The following is a 15,652-nucleotide window of genomic DNA, read 5'->3' as shown; positions in this document are numbered from 1 at the left end:
GTGTGGTCAGCACAACGAACCTCCAGTCGTTGCTGTAAGTGTTTTTGACTGGGTTACACTACTCATTCATTCATTGCTCCCAAATTTCCGATTGTGGGTCTCATACAGAGGCCAAAATCTCATGAGAAAAGTTGTTACGCTTCCCCAAGGAGATTAAACTTGCATGAGTTCCATACCTAGAGGCAAAAGCTTGCAGCTTAGATCGCACAGCCACGGTACAGGACACTCTGATAAATTGCTACAATGTAATTCCAAAGGAAACCTTGTGTATTAAAATTTATAAATACTCAGAAGTCCATTCAATCATTACAATTTTCAAATATCACTCTAAGTATGGGTAGGAACTAGTAAGAACAATAGCACTGGTATTGGAATCAGTTCAACATGATATTGGCTCAGCATTAGATTATATCTAGGACATCCTTAAACATTTTTGCAGATGAAGGTCTACAATGGTGACCTATATTGAGTAGATGATGGTCTAAAAATTATGAGCACAAAAAATTGTGACAAATATGGGTGTCCTTATTTCTTAACAGCCTACAGAAACTTACTTCATGAATACAACTTGTAAAATTCTTACATTCCCGAATCTGCAGCCGACCTTGATGGTGGAGTGGTTAGTACGGCACACTATAATGCCAAAGGTCCTGGGTTCAAATACCAACCTGGATATATGGTGTTCTTTGTGAGTGTCCCATATCATCACTCATCCTCATCTTTGTGAGTGACAGAAAAGCAACGTAAAATAAACCCAAACCAAATTTGCAATTTTATTGCTGAGGTGGCATAACATAAGCCTTCCAATTATCACTATCCATCAATTTTGAGTATTCCCATTTCTCTTGGCCTTCCTGCAGGTGCCTTACCATCAGGTTTCCTACCATGTATACAATAAACTTTACCCCTCTTTTCTGGCCACTTGCAATGGCAATCGCACTAACCATTAGGTTAAGGCAGTCGCACACCGGATCAGACACGATGATTCATTTGTGTTGCAAACTGACTCGGGGAAAGTTTAACATGGGGCTCTTCATAATTGGGAAAAGAGACGCAGTATTATATAAATATGGAGAAACTAGTACTCACTTTAACCGCAAAACTGTTTTTCTTCTTTGTTCTATTAATTTCCTCGTTGGATTGTGGCAGTGGCCACTGAAATTAATAGAACAAAGAAGAGAAAAACAGTTTCGTGGATAAAGTGAGTACTAGTTACTCCATGGGGCTCTTATTAGTGGCTGCACACCGGATGAAACATTTGACTTAAGTCGTCTCGGGTCATGTTGTGACAGTTGTGAATGTTTGGGGAATTTGGTATCGCAAGGAGCAGCTTGTGACAAAACGATCTGCACATGCGTGAATCCATTCAATTAAGCCACAGATATCCAATTACAGACCAGAAACTTCAGGCCAAAATTTCCACATTGGGAGTCAGTATCATGGTGGCGATATTTTCATTTAATTGCAAATTAAACGTGGTTGTATTCTGACACGGGAGATTGCCGAAACAGAAAATCTGGATGACCAGTGATAAATGTTGAGAAAAAGATAAAGGATTTGAGAAGATATACTGCGAACAGGGCTAGTTGGAGATAGATTGTGTTTTGTCTTTGTTGAATGTCTTTCATGTAGTTTTTATAACATGAAGTTATAAGTTAAATAAATGTTGTTATTTGGTTAACGTTTTGCCTAATTGAAGATTATTACAATTGGCGACGAGGATAAAAATGGAAAGGAGGTAACAAGAATAATATGTATAAGAAGATTACAATCTTATTAAGAATAAGAAGCTATGAATAATGGAGGTTAGTAATCATGTACAGTTTTTTGAACAGTTCGATATGGAACGTGGCAATATTCAAACATACATTGAAAGGTTTGACCAATTCTGTTTGGCAAATAATATTGCAGCAGATAAAAGAGTTTGAGCATTATTTTCCGTAGCTGGTGGAAGAGTGTACGATATACTAAGCAATTTAGTTGCACCAGCAAAAGTGCCACACAATTGTGTACTTTGTTGCTAACTCATTTCAGGCTTAATAGAAATGTCATAGCTGAAAGGTATAAGTTTCATTTGTTGAGACAAGAGGAAGGGCAAACGTTATCTGAAATTGTAATAAGTTTGAAGCATCAAGCAGCTAATGGTTCATTTGGTGCGTTTCTTAATGAAATGATGAGAGACCAATTAGTTTATGGCATACGTAGTGAAGTAACAAGAAGGAAATTATTAGCTGAACCAGAGCTTGATTTTGTGAAGGCAGTATCCTTATCATCAACCATGGAAATGGTAAAGCAAGATGTGAGGTTGTTCTATCAAAAAGATAAGATGGTATTTAGTAGTGTGCATCATGTACATAAAGATAGAAATTAGTTAGTCAGCAAAGTAAGAAAGTGGCTTTTAATGTACAAGGTGTAATAACGTTCATGATAAATACAAATGTCCAGCTTGGAATGTACATTGTTTTAAATGTGGATTAAAAGGTCATTTTCAGCAGTGCTTTAAGAATAAAAATAGCAACGTTATTAGAAATGAATCTGCCACTAGGGTTAAATCAGATGTTGATACATCTATGAAAAGTTTATTATTAAACGTTGTAAATGTGGAAGCTGATCAATCAGAGTACGTTAATAAGAAAAGTAGGTTAGATATTGTGAAGCTTAATAATAGTTCAAGTGATCCTTTGCATGAGAATAATGTACATAAAAATCAATTATTTGTATATAAATCGGAGCTTGAAGTGAATAGCTCTAAAAGGGAAGCTGATAATTGTTTGGTTAGATTGATGTGCAACGAAAAAAGAGATCCAATTCGAAGTAGATACTGGAGCAGCTGTATCTGTTTTGGACGAGGAATTCCATACAATGAACTTTAGGAACATTTCAGTTATAAAGAGTGTACTCACTTTAAGGAATGCAGATGGAAGACCATTACCAACAGTAGGGAAAGTTATGCTGGATGTGCAATTAGAAAATGCCCTTGTACATTTCCCGAAATAAATTAAAACCACCTATTTTGGGAAGGACCTTGTTGGATGAATTATGGCCAGATTGGAAATCTTGGTTCCAGTTAAGGATTTATAGGGACAATTGTTTGCTAACAGTATCTAAGCAACTAACTTTTAATAATCAGAAAGTTGAATACTGTACTTAATAAATAAGTTCAAAGAAGTTTTTTCTGGTAATATTTGTGAGGCAATTTAAAGCTACAATACCAATCAAGGAGGAAGCAGTTCCAATATTCAAAAAAGCATACGAGGTTCCATACGGTTTACTACGAAAAGTAAAGGCTGAATTGGATAATTTAGTTCAATTGGGAGTTTTGTCACCTATTCAGTATTCTGATCGGGGTACATCTTTAGTGGTAGTATAGAAAAATAATGGTTATCTATGGTTGTGTTCTCATTTCAAGGTAACTGTCAATAAAGTGGTAGAAAAAGTAACTTATCCTTTGCCACGACTGGATGATTTACTTAATTCTCTAGCGAATGCAGACACGTATGTAGTGTTAGACCTGACTAAAGCATATCTTCAACTATTACTCGACGAGAGTGCTAAAACGTTATTGGTTCTCAATACTAAATGGGGATTGTTTACTTATAACACGTTACCAATGGGTTTCAGTTGCAGTGCACAGATTTTTCAAAGAACAATGGATCAAGTACTGTTAGATTATACATTTGCAAAGTGTTACCTAGATGATTTGATTACAGATGTTGTTCAGCGTAACCAAATGCGATTCCTTCCCCTTGTGCTCAGAATGGACTCGCCCAACCTTGGTCGAGCATGTTTGTAAGTGTAGTGTGTGAGCTGTAAAAGAGTGGTTGTGTTTTCTCACTGGGCCGAAAATCCTGCCCAAACTGACCCACTTTTGGGAGGAGTACGTTGTATAACTTTCCAAGTGTTTGCGTTTTCTTGCTTGGCCGAAAATGCTGCCAAAACTGAGTTGCTTTTGGGAAGGTTATGTTGTAGCCCTTTATGATGCAAAGTTCAGTGTGTCAATGATCAGGAAGTAGTGTAAAAGCAAGGATTATGACGTTCGTTTGACTTTATTCAAGAATGTGATCGGCAAGTATAAGTATTGCATGGCCCCAGCGTTCGGTTCTCCAACAAAGGGGACGAGAAAACGGCCGTGCACACAAGCCACCACCAGTATGCAGCTGCAAGGTGTGGTTAACAGTTTCCAAAGACATAGTTAGATGATTCGCCATTTGTCTTTGGGTCGGTGGATTCTCTTGCATGGCCATTCTGCGAAGTTTCGTTGGGTAAGTTAATTCTGAGTGCAGGGAGAAGGAATCGCATTTGGTCACATATATGCTGAACAGCCTCTGTATAACAGGCTGTGGAGAAGAGGAATGTTTCAATAGCACAAAACTAGTTATAGATAGGTTGACCTTTTGACAATATAAAAGTTAATCTCGATAAATGTCAGTTCTTCAAAAAAGAGGTAGACTATTTAGGGTACAGGATATCTAGTAATGGTTTTCAACCTTTAATCAAGAATATGAGAGCAATATTGAATTGTCCAGAGCCAACAAATGTTAGAGTTGAAGTCATATTTAAGAATCATTTCATTTTATCATAGAAAACAAGCCAAAGTTTGCTATGAAGATAACATAATTGTAATAATCTTCAATTAGACAAAACGTTAACCAAATAACAACATTTAATTAACTTATAACTTCATTCATACTATGGGAATGAGAGACACAGTAATAGATAATTAAGGTACTCACGTTTTCCGCGAAGCTGTTTTACATGATTTTCTATTAATTTCGGTAAACACTGCCACCATCCTCGTTGGAATTTCTTGTGTTGTTGCTTGGCGCATTTTGGTTGTTTTTTCCTAAATCACCGCTGTCACTTGTATCTCTGCGTATATGTCGTCTGCTGTTTACCGGTGTTAATTGCTGCAGTAACGGAAGCCAGGTGTGGTGTGCCTGACCAGTATCTATGTTCAGTTCATGGTTGTAGTGCATGATGGCACGTGTTTCTTTGATTTTTGTGTGTATGAGAGTGTGTGCTTTGTATTAACATGTACTTTCTCAATTTTACGGTTGTGGAATTTGATATGCTTGGCAAGTCCAGTGGTGGGTTGGGCAGTTTTTGCATTTGATAGGTGCTGCTGAATTCTCTTTTTTAAAAAAGAGGTTTACATGTATCAGTTTTGTGGGCATTTGCCAAAATACGCAATGCTCTTTTTGAATTTTAAAAATCCTCTGCGATTGAGCAGAGTTCCCCCAAAATTGGATACCATACCTCAAAATACTTTCGAAGTTTGAGAAATAGATATTTAGCATACACACTGTATTGAAACCATCTTTTAAAGTTCTTAATTGGTAACATATGGTGTTTAGCCTCTCGCATAAATGATCTATGTGAACTTTCCAGTTTAGACACTTGGTAAAGGTAAAAAAAATGTGGCCGCGGTGGCTCAGTTGGTAACGTGTCTGACTACCATGCTCAAGGTCCCAGGTTCGATTTCCGGCCGGTTCAAATCCGGGAACTTTTCTAACGATGGAAGCGGCCCCGCCGCCTACCCAGCGTTGAATAACATGGGTACCTGGGGGAAACCCTGGGGGGGTAAAGGCAGACAGGGGCGTGATGCTGATCACATCACCCCCACTCACGACCGGATCAAGAAAGTGTGGGGTGTTACCCCCACACCCCTATACACCTTCATGGCGTGGTGCTATGCACAGGGGAGCACTTTACCTTTTACCAGTTTTGTAGTTCAGTAAGAGCTTTTCCAGTTTTTTGAATTAACTGGATACATCGTTAACAGAATCTACTAAAGCCGTAGTATCATCGGCAAAAAGAGTAACTTAGGCGGTTTCAACATTTGCTGGAAGGTCATTTATGACGTGTAAAGGTGAGATCAGTTTATTTTTACTTCCCAATGGCAGGACTTCCCCCAGCCCTAGAAAACTTTGATGTTAAGGAGTGAAAGATTAAACAAAAAAAAAACATACCTAGTGATAACAGAATCTCTTACCTGACCAGGTGTGATAGCCCTAAGTGGTTCCAAAAGTCTCACAATTAAACTGTTATTCGAGGGCGATGAAAAAGTTGCAAGGCATCTGGTCACGGGTTTGGTGTGCTGGAAACGGAAGTCACACTTGAAGATGCTGCCATTTTGTAGACGCTGAGGGCAAGAATGAATCCAGTGGGGCTCTGACGTGATAACAAGTTGGCTAAAAAGAGCTGGATGATTAGTACCTGGTGCCTGAAAGAGATACAAATTTTGCTGTTACTACTGGCAAAACAAAGCTCCACTTTATGCACAGATACGCTAATACAGACTGGACCTACAGTTTAAAGTGGGATCCAAACCACTATGTGCCACCACTGGGTATCAAACCCAGGACCCCTTGACTACAAGGTGACATTACCACCACTCCATCAAGGATTGAGTTAGGGACTCCATAGGGTGCAAGCAACGTACGAACCTTGCCTAATGTCTACGTAAGCTCGACGTCGAACGTCCAGCGCGACAGGGAGGTCATGCACCTACCTGCTATATAAGCATAGGAGCAATTACGTGGTGTTTTCTTTTGTCATCGAAGTTTATGCCTAAGCTATTGGGCTGGTGATCTTGGGATACGCTGTGTTCAAGGAAGCTTCGCTGGATTAGGCAAGGTGAGTGAGTGTGTGGGCTTTCCGTTTACAATCCTTACCTCCAGTCACATCAATAAACCTAATGTGGGGAGAGAGTATCGGTCATTGTAATTTACTGTTTGCCTTATACCGGTACGGTCTCTACTCTCCCAGAGGATACGCGGTTAGTAGAGCTACGGGATGCGACGATCCAGTGTCATCTTGTCCTATAGCGGATGCTGTTCCCTCGGGAAGAGTTGAGACTAAAATACATTCACGATCTCGACCATTGTGAAGGAGATGTGATCAACGTCACACTATGGCTGCCTTTGTCCTCCAGATACTCATTTCATTAGAGGGTGGGTAAACCCCAGAGCTTTTATTTTATTTCTTGTTTTTTTTTTAATTATGGACATGGTCTGAAATGTTCCCAACACTTACCCCAGGTATCAAACTTGGGCCTCCCATAAAGTAGCTTCATGCCCTACTGCCTCGACCACAACAGTTCCTTATGAAGTAGGGAATTTACAGATTTCGATGAACTCATTGATAACTGAAGATTAAGGCTTGAATTGAATTCGTTATTATTGAACTGATTGTGTTCATGGGTGTTGCTTTAAATTAATGTTATGAATTTCCATACTGCAAAATAACTTTTCTTGTAGTTTACGATTGTTACAAGCATATGATTAAAATAAGAAAAGGTTTTAAAAACAGTAATGGGAGACATAGATTTAAACATGTGGGAGGCTTCGTTCACTGCAGAACAATGGAAGAAATTAAGTAATGAGAATGTCAATATAGACTCACTTGAATTTCTCATTTTCAGAAGTGCGATAAGCCGCCACATTTGAACTTTAATCCTACAGAAGAAATCAAGAATCTTCGTAAAAAATTATGATTATTTTGAATTGCCTGATGATATTTGGGATCTATAATTAAAATTTGACAACATTTTCGTTTAAAATAATAATTGATTGATTTGTACATTATCGACAGAAAAGCGATGCCAAATGACAAAAATCACATCAAATCACAATTACAGCAGTATTATAATTATTATTATTTTATATCAAGCCCATGATATTATTGTTTAAGATCTGTAACAAAGAACTGAAACTCAAAACACTTTCACCAAACGTGCATGCTAGTTTGTTTGACAAAATTAAAACGAACAATCGAAGATTATGTACATGTTTTAGAAGATCCTGACACTTGTTCAAAAGTCACACAAACATAATTTATTTACCTTCAGCAGTAAAAACATATTTAAAAATTAAGATGTCCAGCAATACAGGATTAAAGGAAATAACAGTGCATACAGTAAAATTAATTACCACAATTATATCCTGTGTTCTTGTATCCTTCCGGACCACAAAGTATGGTAACTTATATCCACCAATGTTACATCTTTGTCCCAAGGTCCAATGGTGAATTCCACTATGCTTCCCAACAGGCAGTCCAGTCTCTATGTCAATGAATTTACCAGGTTTGGCATCAATATACTATGAAAATAAGTAAATAAAAAATGATAGATAAACATACAACACACTGTCTTAATTTGAAACAGGGTAAGCCCAGCCAAGTTCAGTTCAGTTTTCCCATAGTTTTTCAGAAAACTCTACCAACAAAACAAAGTCTAAAGTTCCCTCTACTTAATTTTACACATTGTCATTTTAAAAATTGTACGACACAATAAAATTTGAAAAGTTCTAGTAAAATTTCTGAAAATATGCTTATAATCAGGGCTCGAAAAATCTTCAGCTCTCAATATCGGGAAACCACCTACTAGCAATTGTGCGTACTATGGTGTTTCAAAAGTCACGCAACCCATACTTTGAAAATGTATATCTTGAAAACCGTAAGAGATATTTACACTGGGTTTTCTGCATTATAAAGCCTCATCCATGGAGATATTTTTCAATGCTAAAAAATCATCAGTTTACGCCACACAGAAAATTAGATTAATTAATAACTGGCGGAAGGCAGAAATGTATTTTTGAGTGAGAAAAATATGTAAGAAATTATCAAAGGGTCATAATTAGATGTCTGATACCATGTCAATCTGTCAGTTGCCCCCAATATTGATCATGTGCAGCATTTGATGGATTTTTGACTGGCGATTTTATGGGTTGGGTGAAAAAGTGCCATTTTTGGGACATATGGCAACAGTAGCAGGTCGAAATTTTGTCAACAGACGCATGCAACATGTGCTTAAATATTGGCCATACTCCATGACAAGGGTTAGGTGACAGAAATGCAAAAAAAGAATAAAGAATCTTCAAAATTTTGTACATATTACAGCAAAAGATCAGTCGCCAGGCTGAAAATTGTAGTTGCCATGGCGACCTGAATTTTTCGATCCCTGCTTATAATTATGGCTAAGCCGATATTAGTTTAAAACGATACCGATCCCAGTATTGATACCCTTAGCAATTCCCACCAACAAAGACACTTGAATAATAATAATAACTCATTGGAACTTGCTTTCTGGATAACCCTCGCACAAAAAAACCTAACATTTAAATAACACAACAAAATGCAAAGTTTTAAGAAAAAGAAGAAACTTAAATGAACACAATTTACCTCATCAATAAACTTTTGAAACTTCCTTGAACCTATGAAGCAGATGCCCATGCTTTCTTTCTTCTTCACGATCCGTGACAGTCCTGCTTCAAGGGCAATCTTCTTCACCATACCTTTCACCATGTTCCCCAGAGGAAATATTACTCTCTGTAATGACTCCTGGGGAATTTGGCTTAGAAAGAATGTTTGGTCCTTAACTTCATCCTTTGCCGTGAAAAGATGTGCACCTGGAAAAACAAGAGGCAACATTTCATAAAATTAAAAATATATATATATATATACAAAAACATACATGAAAGGTAAAAGTCTTCTGCTTTGTACGCACACAAGGGCATGGGGGGAGTCAAACTGGTGGATTGACCCCCCCCCCTTTCTGGAAGTTTGCTTGGTTCATTTCAAGTTACAAAAGAACTGGAAAACTTGTTATCTTTACTGATGATAATCGAAATAAAGTTCAGTTAGTAACTATTCAAATAGAATAACCTAAGTTAAAACTGCCTTAGATTGAAAGAATTTAGTGTATAATACAGGAACTAGGTTATGTTTTCATATTCTACCATTACTTCAAAGAATAAATGGTTCCACAACATAACCTAAATATGACTAAAATAATAACTATGCAATAACTGTACGAAATGTACAAAAATAATGAAAAACAGTTGTTCTGGATGTCTTATATATTATACAGAAATATATAGATATATATGTACTTGAGGATCAAGTAAATGCAATAATAATAACAGTAATAATAAATCATTAGATTTATTTATACCAGTGTATAATAGTTATTATTGCATCATAACGATCACAGCCATGAAAATAATAATAATTATTATTATTTTTATCATTAAGGTTTGTTTTATGAATGGCCTGACTGCCCCTATAAATATTTCTAGTGACATTCATGAATGCACATTAATTGTAAAGCTAACAATTTTGCATACTTACTTAACTCTGCACAGTGGAAACATGAGGCCATTAGCCTATGTTATGCAACATGAGGAGAGGTGAAGGAAATTTGTAAACTCATTCACATAAATGCATGAGGCACCTTTGGACCACATAACTTTCAAAACTTTAATTTAAACTTGCTGCTGGGTGTTTGTGTCATAATTGTCTACATCAAGTTGATCTGGGGTTAAATTTACCAAAAATATGTAAACAAGTGGATAAAATAGTTTAATTTTCTCGGAAGTGATTAGGCATGCGGTTCTACCTTTGTCAGTAGCTTCACCTCTGTTTGTCTGAATACAGATGACAACAGTCTTCACCTGGTGCCCTTAGTGTCTGGACTTAGTAGGCTGTTTGTATCTGTGAGATACAGGTGACTAATTTCATTCGGGTTACTGTTAGCACAGTCTGCTTGCAAAATGGACCGTTTTGGATCCGGAAAAGATGCTGAAGTCATTTGTTCCATGCTCTGCAGCAGTGATGGTGAATGCAGCAAAGATGATGATATCAGCGATGAAGGATCTGTCAGGGATTGTGACAATGTAGAGCAAAGAGAAAGTAATTCAAAGACTGAACTGGAATATTGTGACGAGAACAGTGATCAGCAGACTGACACATATAAATAAATGTTTGTAAGATAACAATGAATATCATATGTAGTGGTTTATGATATTTAAGAATCAGGACTAAAATAAAACAAAGTGAAAATTAAAAAGTAGGTATGAATATATCAGTGAAACTGTACTAGTATCTCAAAGATACAGCACAACCGATCGTGTTACTTTTACAGATGAGGTGGAATGCTACACTGCCAAGGATCCCAGGTTCGAATCCCTGCCTGCGCACAGGTGTTCTTTGTGAGTGTCCCTTCATCAGTTTCATCTCATCACTCCTCCTCATCTTTGCGATTAGCCAAAAGTGTCAGAAAAGCAAAGTAAAATAAACCAAATAAATCAACGAGAATATTACTGTAATAAACCTCACCGGCTGCAAGATCGTAATTCTCCAGGTATTCCCCAAATGAGCTCCTTGCATAGTGACCTGTTGCCAGAGCATTTCCATCCAACTTCTCCAGAGCGTACTTCAGGAAAACGTTGAACTTTATATTTTTATTGCACAAGACATCAGGATTTGGAGTGTAACCATTTTCATAATCATGTATTAGGTCACTGGAAGAAGAAAAGATTATACATGGTTATTTACAAGACAAATTTTAATTACCATTCAAATTTTGTGTAACAGAACTACACAAAAACTGGTTCATGTAAAAAAAATTGAATGAATTTTAAAAACAAACAAATACATTTTCTGTCACTATAATCCACATGTAATTATTTTCCTGTAGTTTACGGTTATTACAAGCAAGTTTTTCATAACCGTAAACTACAGGAAAATAGTTCTACAATGCAAGGAATGCATACATACAAGAAAAAACACATGTAATTGTATACACAAGCAACTCCATGAGATAAAACATTACACGCATAATATACACTGTACGACAATTCATGTCAAAACAGTCTTTCATGAGTGTATTATTTTGTTCAACTCACTAATTTATGCTCGCCGGTGGTAATGTTACATTACGGCCAACTTGCATTCGTTGGTTGTCATAGTGGGCTAGCGAGTTCAGAGATTACACACCTGGTGGCAGCAGTGTACAGTACAGCTGATAGCGCTGGTCAAGAGAGCTGTTTATATTAAGAAGGTGTCCTTGACTCACTTGGGGAATCTAAATAGCATATTTGTTATTTCATTTTGTTCTAATTGTGAATGTTGCAATCATGTAAGCTATAATGTTGTTCAAATAACATAACTTATGCTTGAATACGAACTTAACTGATATTGGGGTGCGACTGTGCACAGAATAATGAACCGAAAATTGCCGATCCGAAGAACGGAATCGTTTTACAGGAACAGGATCAAGGAGCGATTCATTGAAACTATCGTCAGGGATGAAGAAGAAATGAAGGACGTATAAGTTTTTACAAGCCGAAGATATCGGTGAATATCCATACATCCCAAGGATTGCCATGGGATCCGAATAGTGCCAATGAAACACAAAGGATAGTGGATTATGTCATGCTACGAATTTGGATGTGCAATGTAATGTGAGGACAGATATTTGGATTTTGTTCTGCTAATGTGAACTTAGGATTGTGGTAGCCTGAAAGGTCGGAAGTACAAAACCTTCCTTTATCTAAGTGACATCCGATGATGGCAGGAGAATCTGTTACACGGCTGAACCTCCCTGCATCATAGTACATGCTAGCATTCGTGTGCGTCTAATTATGGCCATAATTCGTGGATGCGTCGTATCGTAAGATTTGGGCAGGAATAAAGAACGTTGGGTAGCCATCTTGAAAAGCTTGAGTGACTAGTCAGAAACTTTGGTATACAGACCAATCAATGTAAATAATCTTTATTTTCATATGTTGTGTATTCAATGTTTCTCATAGACATTTTGTAAAGCTCATAGTATATGAACATGGACAATATTATGTAATGTATGTAATTGTGTAATGCCTACTAAGAGAATGAATGCCTGATATTTCTGTGGCTAAGATCTTATTTTAAATATCAAAATTTTCAAATAACGATAATGTTATTAAAACTGGAATAATGTGAAATCTGCCCAAATTTGGTATTTCAAGAATAAAAGCTTCAAGTATGTAAAGAAGCATATCGTCGAGTATATTGTAAAGAGGCCATCACATGATAGCTCATGTAACTGGGTTTCTTGATTAACAGCACTGTTACTGTTTTGTTTTGAACAAACAGATACAAAATGTTAGCCGAAATAAATGGCATGCTGCCTTTTCAATGAGCATCGGGTGTAAGTTGTGTGCCTGAATAGCTGGATCTAATTTTTGTTTGTCGCTCAGTAAATAAAATACACATTAACTTACTTTGTAGTATTACCATTAAACCACATAAGGTTCCTCAGTGCATGAAAGTTAGTCATAGATGTGCTAATGACAGTATTCTCTTTCAGAGGGGAGGGGGGAGAGTTTCTCCTCGCATGGGTCGCTCTGAGTGTAATTATTAGGGCTTGGAAGTTGAAGACCTATAAATTGCCAACAAAAAAGACCTAAAAATGGAATAAAGGACGTATAAATGTGATCCAAATTAATTCAGTTTTAACCTCCCCATCCCCTCCCTCTGCACGGCACCTCCTTATCTGACTTGAGATCTTTGCAGGCGTCTGGTCGTATACACTGTGCTGAAAGCTTCAAAATAAGAGAAAGTTGCCACTTACAGCGTGACCTTCCAGACAAGTTACGGTTAAAGAACATTGTATCGTACCTGCTTTAGTCGTACAAAAATGTTTTTCTCTCGTTTCAGGGATAGAAAGGATGTTTAAGAGGCGATGAACTGATGATTCGAATTGAGAATGGGCAGTAAAAACTAGTCGCAAGAAGGTGAAGTTGCAAAAAAAAAGCCGTTAAGACCTTAAAAAATGATAAAAAAAGACCAATAAGCCAAAAAAATGCCGAAAAAGGCAAAAAAAGGACAAATAAAATGCACTTTTTTCTGACCTACAATGACCCAAAATGAACATATATTATGTTGGGCCTCGTCTTCGGACACTACGGAAAAAAATGATTTCTCCTCAACTTCCAAGCCCTAGTAATTATTTATAATAAGCATATGAACACAAATACAGTATAGGGATAGGGTTGTGTCCACTTGGGTTAGGATTTTCTATTTCTTAAACCCACCAGTCTGCAAACATTCTCAGGTATAATTGTTCAACATTCAAGGATTCAAGTATACTAACTAGTTCTGATTACATGCATGATGGATGGGAGTGTGGGTCCTGGGTGGTTCGCTGAGAGAAAGACAGATTAACATCCTGTGGGAGAGTTTATGATGATCTCAATTGTAGATTAGAATAACTAGAGGTTTACTAGTGGTCCAATCTCTTGTACAGGGTGAACCAAAAGAAAGGGGTAAATCTCTTCTGTGACAGGATCGTAATTGGAATGAATATTAATTTATTTGCAGCAGGTTGTGTATAATTTTATTGTTAATGTTTAAACGTAGTTTCTAGGCAGAGTCTAATCTCAACAAATTTGTCATTGTGGTTCTCCTGTCAGCGTGACCAGCGTTACGCTGTAATGTTGTAGTAAACTTGACATCACTTTTGAGTTTCATGTCACCCGTGGCAATTCAAACTCATCTTGAGTTTATGAAACACAGTCGTGTGGTGACTGTATATCCATTAAAATAACCTTATTCAGAAAACTAATTAAATGTTCAAAATTATATAAATATTATCAAAGAATGGTCTATCCTTCAAAACTGATGAAAAATGGGGAAAATAAATGCCCAAACAAATTGCCTTTATGTAACCAATACCACCTTTTATTTATTTCTGTAATATTTCAGCTTTTTCAGAAGAAACTCATCAAATGCCATGCCCTACTAATGTGTATGCAATCATTAATGTACGAGGGGAAGTAAAAAATTATCTACACTGCCTTGAAAGCTCAGGTAATAAAAGGTGGTACTCTTGTGGTTAAGTGGCCGAGATTTGATCTTAAATGCTCCTTTTTTCTTTCTTTTGTTACAGAGTAAACATGGTTACTCGACTGGCAGAGTGCACCAAGGAAGAACAGGGGCTGAAATTCATCGCAAGCTTTCACTACAATACGGGGACAGTGCTCTACCACGTAGAAAAGTGTATGAGTGGACCAAGAGGTTTAAAAATGGCCGTACAAGCATGGAGGACATAGCAGAAGCAGGACACCCATCAACCTCCACCATGACAAGAAGATTCAACAAGCTCAAGATATGATTCTGACGAAATTACTGGTGACCATCGATGAGGTGGCATGTTCTCTGCAAATTAGTCATGCTTCTACATGCGAAATCATCCACAACAAGCTTTACTTCCATAAAGACTGTGCGAATTGGGTGCCAAGAAGTAGTGTTGCATAAATGGCTGCGCGACCAGATGAAAACCTTCTTCTCTGATGAAATAAGCAAGCTTTGTGGACTGCTGGATGAAGTGCATCGAAAAGCAAGGACACTATGTACAATAATAATGCAATTGTTCTACCCCTGACTTTGTTTTAATAAATTACAGAAACAAGAATGTGGATTTTTTTTACTTTCCCTCATGTATAGGGGGAAGTAATTGTAAAAACTGCTAGTTGATTTGAAAACTTGCTCCCCACCTCAAAATAAATCCCGACATCCCTGGGACCAGGTTATTATTCTAGTACCTGAAAACATTTATCCAGTACTCCTTGACAAAGCTCACGGTCTTGAAACTTATCCCGAGTTTCTTGCAGGTCCACTCGGCATCTTCTGCATCCTGCTCCAAGATACACGTTCCTACTTCATCTTTAACGTCCCAGTTTTTCATAAAAACACCTTGGACCTCATATCCTGTAGCAATGACATGAAATAAAGATACATGTAGCACTATTTTTACACTAGAACATTTGACACAAATAATATGGGATGCTGATGCCCATTTGCAACAAACATCGATTTACTCGCAAGTAAGAGT

General features: G+C 37.2%; 1 protein-coding gene across 1 annotated transcript in view; it reads right to left on the bottom strand.

The window, feature by feature from the left end:
• LOC145991171 (prolyl endopeptidase) overlaps nucleotides 1-15,652 on the bottom strand; it is a 97,812-nt gene that overhangs the window by 73,965 nt on the left and 8,195 nt on the right. Inside the window, exons 3-7 of the mRNA XM_083127011.1 lie at nucleotides 15,363-15,528; nucleotides 11,116-11,300; nucleotides 9,181-9,407; nucleotides 7,932-8,099; nucleotides 5,993-6,223 (exon numbers count right to left, since the gene is read on the bottom strand). Coding sequence (XP_082983137.1) covers nucleotides 5,993-6,223; nucleotides 7,932-8,099; nucleotides 9,181-9,407; nucleotides 11,116-11,300; nucleotides 15,363-15,528 — 977 coding nt within the window. The remainder of the gene's footprint in view (nucleotides 1-5,992; nucleotides 6,224-7,931; nucleotides 8,100-9,180; nucleotides 9,408-11,115; nucleotides 11,301-15,362; nucleotides 15,529-15,652) is intronic.

Source organism: Lepisma saccharinum, chromosome 8 (assembly GCF_977018435.1).
Source record: "Lepisma saccharinum chromosome 8, izLepSacc3.1, whole genome shotgun sequence".
NCBI lineage: Eukaryota > Metazoa > Arthropoda > Insecta > Zygentoma > Lepismatidae > Lepisma > Lepisma saccharinum.
Note: the sequence above shows the minus strand (reverse complement) of the source record. Positions and strands in the feature narration are given on the sequence as shown.